The following is a 6,850-nucleotide window of genomic DNA, read 5'->3' on the forward strand; positions in this document are numbered from 1 at the left end:
TGCTTAAAAATGTGTAGGTATGACCTCCCAATATGGCTGCTATGGTAAAAACCTGACTCAAGACCTTTGACCTTGAAATTAATATCAAAGTGCTATCAACTTGTTCACTGAACAAGAGTCCCTCGAAGGGATGGCTGCTCTATTGTCCATCCATAAAGAATTTCCAGGAATTCAGAATAAGACATTTTCTTCCTTTTGACTACTGAGTTTTGAAACCATCTCTGATATTCTTAGCAATATGATTTTCAAATTAACCACTGTGACACTTTTGGTGAAAGCCATGCTGATATGACATCCATTCAAGGAAATTATTGGCAAAATATTTAATATATTAATTGTGGCAACCATATTTGGGGTCATATCAGTATTCTTTTCATTCAGGACCTCAAACCTATATGTAATAATTAGCCTTTTGGTGAAAATTCTATGTTAACATGGCTCTACATTTTGAATGAGTAGCAATACAAGATGGCGGCTATGGTGGTCATACTGACTGTACCATTTGCATTTAATACTATAATTCATTCAACAGGAGTAGTAATAAGAATGTATGAGATGGCTACTGTGGTTACAATGTTAGAGGATGTAACATTATACATGTGTAACTGACCAAAAGTACACGAGTCAAACTTCCTCTGGTACTATCTACATTGTGTGGCTCTCCGATTGCACTCTGTGATATGACCTCACAGTAGTCACTTGTATATATTAAAGTTACTGATAGAACCTGGCATCTCATCTTTATGTTTTAAGTTAATAACACAACAGAGGTTAAATTGGTACCATTTTCATTCAGTAACATATACTGTTACTGTGTTTTAGTGACAAGTCCATGACAATCTTACCATCTGTTCAAGAGGCTGAGTTAAGCCATATGATTTTCACGATTTCTGGCAAAGGATTATTTTATTACAAAAACAACTACGTTACGGTACTGTCTGAAGTGTTTATTTCCTAAATCACTCAATCTTTCTCTGGATCTTTAACCAGATTTTCACCATAGCGGCCATATTGGGAGGTCATACCTACACATTTTTACTAAGGAACAATTATGTACCACATTTAGTTTTTCAATAAAAATTCAATATTGCAATCTAGACAGAAAAAGTAGCTATAATTCAGAGGCTGAATTAATACAAACGTTTCCTATTAGATTATTTACTGAATGTATTGGATCTGTAAGTTTATCAATGTTAATACAGTTTTCAGATCTCCATCGCTACCACCAACAAACCATACTGAAAATTCTTTAAAGTCAGGCTATATTCAATTACACCTGTAGATGAAATTTTAGACGTTTTTCAACAATTTGAGGCAGGGCAGTTTTTGACTGAAAATCAAATCAATGTGGGTCTTTTTCCAAAATCGTTATAAAAAGGTTCCATTGCAGCTGAAGAAGTACAAAAGATAAAGAAGGGCAGTAATTCTTGATTACTTACTCAGTTAAATGTGGGAAGTATCTCAAAGAATTTTCTAAATAGTGGTTTATTGACGATGATAATTACTCTGGCATGAGGCCTATTCTGTTCAGTTAAATTTGCATTGTTGACTGACACATAAAGGCTGCAGATGATGAACTTAACACAACATTCCCTTCCACATAAGCGGAACCCATGGTTGGCACCAGCACTTGACTTTGCAATTCACTGACACCTCACCTCTGCCTGCATGGGGTCAAGTCTTGGCTCAGCCAACATGGGTACGTGAGAAGTTGGCAGTAGTTTCCCATTGGTTGGTGGTTCTTCCTGGGGCTTTACCAGGTTTATCCTCCACTAAAATATACTAGCTGCAAAGTATAGCATATCAGGTACTTAAAATTGGTGATAAAACCACAATACCACAAACCACAACCCAAAAACATACCAAGTTCTTTGTAAATTTGCAGTATTACACATTATAATTTCAAGAACGCATGAATAACAAAGAGTAGAAATGGTGATGTAAGTAAAATGACTATTCAGAATTGTGACATTATAATTACTTTGTGAGTGGAAGTTTGAATTTCAGGTCACTTAGCAGAATTGACTTTTGACACCACCCCACCCTGTTAATTAAAACAATGTTCCACAGTTTGAAATTTGCACTGATTGTGTCTTTTATAAAATGCTGCAAAACTTGTTAGGTAAAGAAACAAATATTTGAATACCCATTTCTATCTAAATATTAACAAAAAATATTCTGATGTGAATGTTCAGATATTTGTTTCTGGTCTGCTGACAAGATTTTAAAGAAGTTTGCCATGACAGCCATGTTGGATATTTAAAGAAGTTTGCCATGACAGCTAATTTGTTGGATATCAAATCAGCACCATTTCTTTATAATGTGTAAAGACTTGTGATGAAAACCAATTTTTATATCTGTTTTTCAGCAGAAGTAATGATTAAGATTTCAGGATGGTGGCCATGGTGGCCATACAGAATATCAAACCACATCAGTTTTTTTGAGGATCATTTACATATAGTCTTTTAGTGAAAATTCCACGTCAATATGAAAATTCATTCAAAAAAGAAGCAAAAACAAACATTTGAAGGTGGTTGATGTCAGACATGAACCAGGTTTATTTAGGACCATCAAAAAGTCATAAAGATCTATTATTGAAAACCTAATGCCACTATACCACCCATTTAGCTAAAGTAGTAAATAATAAGATTTTCAAGATGGCTGCCATGATAGCCCTACTGTGCAGCTTTGTGGGGCAATATTTTCATTTAGAACCAACAAGATAAGCATCAGGATGAAACAGTATGCCAGGTTTTACGACTCAAGTTGTTCTGAAGGAGAAGTGATTTCAAATGCTAATGAATGCTAGATGGATGTCAGATAATGATATAGCCCCTTCATATTGCTCTCTAACCATAAGAGTTAAAATAAAATAAAGCCCTGCCTGTCATTTGCAGTGCCAGTAGTTCTTTTCTGCACATTTTAACAAAATAAAGCTATGACAACTCTGATTTGTAAATATTTCACTACGGAATTATTTTCCACACTTGATGAAGTAAGATTTCCACATTCAAATTCATAATAATATGTTTCCAATCAAGTACTGACCTTCTGAATATAACTGATGAATAGTCACAATCTAGATAACAATGGTCTTCTGAATATAACTGATGAATAGTCACAATCTAGATAACAATGGACTTCTGAATATAACTGATGAATAGTCACAATCTAGATAACAATGGTCTTCTGAATATAATTGGTGAATAGCAATAATCTAGATAACAATGGTCTTCTGAATATAACTGGTGAATATCTAGATAACAATGGTCTTCTGAATATAATTGGTGAATAGCAACAATCTAGATAAAAAGATAACAATGGCTTTCTGAACATAAATGGTGAATAGCCACAATCTACATACAATGACCTTCTGAAAATGACTGATGAATAATCACAATCCAGATAACAATGACTTTCTGAACATAAATGGTGAATAGCCACAATTTGGATAAAAAGATAAAAATGGTTCTCTGAATATAACCGGTGAATAGTCACAATCTAGGTAGCAATGCACATTCATTAGCATTTTATGTAAAACCCGAAGTTTTTCATTTGAACAATTTCTCAATCTGATACAGTTAATATATATATACTCAATTACAAACCCAACTACAAACAGTACAACATAAAATGCAGATACTAATTTGCAGTTGCATAATGAAATCAGGGTAAATGTTCTTCTGACTAAACCTAATTAACTGTAAAGAGCCAGATCTGCTGGCACATTGTGCAATGACAGATATGGGTCTGTGCAGTTTGTGCATTCAATCTACATATTAACATGTATGCAGGGTATATCTTCATTTGATGTTGACACTTTCACACAATTTAGATAAAACATAAGGAAATTATTAGTAATTGAATTTATAAAGATTACATATATGGTGCAAATTGACTAGCCATTATGGGCAGATGTTAGCACGTCATTATGTTGCAGATCATGTGTACCTTGTTAAACTTCTAAAATAAATAATGAACAAACTTTGCCTCAAGGTCATTTCCTTTAACAAAACTGCTTTTAATAGATCCACATATCCAAATATAGTACATATAATAATATATACCACAGTTAGTTAAAATTCATCATATGGCAAACATTGCTGAGCCAAAGTGTGTTACAATCATCATACAGAAAAAACAATGTTGACCCATAAAATTCTGCCACTGCATAAGTGTATTACAATCATCATACAGAAAAAACAATGTAGACCCATATATGCCACTTCATAAAGTGTATAATGATCATCATAGAGCAAAGACAGTGTAGACACAAATCTGCCATTGTATGTCTGAGTGTATAATGATCATCATAGAGCAAAGACAGTGTAGACACAAATCTGCCATTGTATGTCTGAGTGTATAATGATCATCATAGAGCAAAGACAGTGTAGACACAAATCTGCCATTGTATGTCTGAGTGTATAATGATCATCATAGAGCAAAGACAGTGTAGACACAAATCTGCCATTGTATGTCTGAGTGTATAATGATCACAATACAGCAAACACACTATAGACCTAACTCTGCCAATGTATCAAGTGTATAACAAGCAAGACTGGAAACCCAAATCTGCCATCATATCGAGTGTACATCATCATGCAGCAAAACACTGCAGACCCACATCTGCTATTGTTAAAAGTGCCAGAGAAGTAGGAATGTGTTATCTTATTGTTATCTTTATAGTTATCTTTATCGATCCGGGGGCCCCAAGTGGCCGAAGGATTTTATCAACATTAGTTCATTATGCAACTTCAGTGGCAATAGAGTTCTTCTGATAAAGACCTTGTGAAAAGGTCAAATGCTCAGGAGTAAAACAAAATTATTTTGCCACAAAAGTTATCTATTTTAAGTTTCATCAACTGCAAATGGCCTTAGCAGGTAACAATATGCATTCTAGAAACTACTTCCATCTCTTTCTCTCTCTCATCCTCATACACTTATCACAGTTTCATATTCTACAGCCTTTCTCCAGTCCATAAATATCCTGCAAAACCCAGATTTTTCTACTCTCTTTTTCTCCATGGCAAAATAGTTCAATAGTTTGAGGACAAAAGTTACACAGGTGTTTGATCTGCTTGTGAAGGCTTGAGACATGCACCAGGTATGAGATTAACTGAAAAATTTTCAGGATGAAAGCACAAATGAATTCTTCCACAATTACATATGCATGATGCCTGCTGAAAAAAGACATTAATACCCCTTCTAAACTCTGAACTCATACATACATATACAAAAAACTTGTAATAGGCATTCCCCATTGCTAGCCAAAAGGAACAAAAACTTAAAGCTGCTGGGATATTTGTTCCAAATAACTCACAAGCTTTCACCATACACCATGGCATCCATGAACCAACAAAAATTATGGAAATAACAAAATTAATGTGGTAATTTTTAGGCCTTGTTGACACCTCTAATAATACAACTTTATACATTTTTTCTTTTTTTTTGAAGAATGGAGTAAAGAGATATGCATTTGTGACTGACAAACACAAGAATGCTGGGAATAAGACGAGGGCACCTGCTGTAATGAAGTAGGGTGTCTCGGACTTAATCTGCACGGTACAGATAAAAACTGAATTGTTGAACTCTTGTTCCTGGAACCATGAGAGTAATGATAGTAACGGTGGTAAACAAAAGCTTATGGCTGCAATCCAGGCAAAAATTATCCAACAAAGAGAACGTGGTCGTGACATCTTCAGGTTATATCTTTCAGGTTTTCTTAACGCAAGGTAATGGTCGACGTTAATCCAAGCCATGGAATAAAGGCTGGCCAGGATAAATATCATAGTGCTGTATGCTTGAATATGACACAAATAGGGATTGATGCGCATATTTCCAGACTGATAAATTATGGAGCAGTACACAGCAAAAGGCATAATGAACAAACCCAGTCCAAGGTCTGCATATGTCATGGAATACAAATACACTTTGTTCACATTGCGTAACGATTCTGTCCATGTGGCTACACAAAGAATGACTGTATTTGTCACAACAGTCAAGATCAAAAACAGACAAATAAATATTGTCTCAATTAATACTCCTATATTCATGGCTTCAGCATCGATATCAGCCTATGGGCTCCTTAATTCACTGGGCGTCAATCATGAATCCAAAGAATAAAAGAACAAGGGAAGTCCAATTTCTGTGTAGTAATGCTGTTATACCTTTTTGCTATTTTAATAATTGTTCCAGATTCAAACAGAGGTAATAATACTGATCAATATGGCAGAATTATGCTTTCATACCTTACACAATATTGTCATCTGACGTATGTAAAAACAAATTAAATATACAGGTAAACAGTGTCACATTTTTACACATCTCTCCACAAATAGCTTCTACAGCAGGACTGGTCTGGTCTTTGAATGGTTGAGCTGAAATATTCATTAATAGTCCATTAGCCCAAATAAAAGTAATAATTAGTTAAATATAGCAATTATCTGATTAGATCAAATACGAATCTGGAAGCTGATTTATCTGACCACTTCTCAGCCTATATTTAAACCTACCCATCCTTCTTTTGAAGTAAACAGGGTTCAGTCAGTGCAAAAATCTAACAAAAACAGCTAAACTGTTGCAATTGGCAAAACAAAAAGTGCTTATGCTGGCTGCCAGCTGCTAGTGAGAACTGTATCTTGTAACCCATCTATAAAAATCTAAACAATAACGCTGCACTAATAGCTATCCTGGTAATAAAGTCAACTTTAACTACTATTACAAACTGTTTTCAACTGCCATTACTACTGCCACTCTATCATAAGGTTTTCAGTATATTCTGAAAGTATAAAAGCACAAAACAAAAAAGACGTTAGCCTCAGCACAACAAACAATGTTAGAGAACAGTTCC

General features: G+C 34.6%; 2 protein-coding genes across 2 annotated transcripts in view; one reads left to right on the forward strand and one right to left on the reverse strand.

Annotated features, from left to right (window-relative positions):
- Nucleotides 1–609, forward strand: part of LOC149779127 (uncharacterized) — a 21,189-nt gene extending 20,580 nt beyond the window's left edge. The window contains exon 21 of the mRNA XM_089938400.1: nt 533–609. Within this exon, the coding sequence (XP_089794526.1) occupies nt 533–609 (77 nt within the window). The remainder of the gene's footprint in view (nt 1–532) is intronic.
- A 1,914-nt stretch (nt 610–2,523) lies between these two features.
- On the reverse strand, nt 2,524–6,369 carry LOC149779128 (melatonin receptor pdcr-1-like). The gene has a single exon (XM_089939679.1). It carries the CDS (start codon nt 6,051–6,053, stop codon nt 5,058–5,060), a length of 996 nt encoding a protein of 331 aa, XP_089795805.1. The 5' UTR covers nt 6,054–6,369; the 3' UTR covers nt 2,524–5,057.
- Nucleotides 6,370–6,850: the final 481 nt, after the last annotated feature.

The sequence above is a fragment of the Sinohyriopsis cumingii genome, chromosome 17, assembly GCF_028554795.1.
Source record: "Sinohyriopsis cumingii isolate HCF-2022 chromosome 17, ASM2855479v2, whole genome shotgun sequence".
NCBI lineage: Eukaryota > Metazoa > Mollusca > Bivalvia > Unionida > Unionidae > Sinohyriopsis > Sinohyriopsis cumingii.

Coding starts and splice junctions, on each gene's coding strand:
- LOC149779128 (XM_089939679.1), bottom strand. CDS start 6,053: ATGAATATAGGAGTATTAATTGAGACAATATTTATTTGTCTGTTTTTG.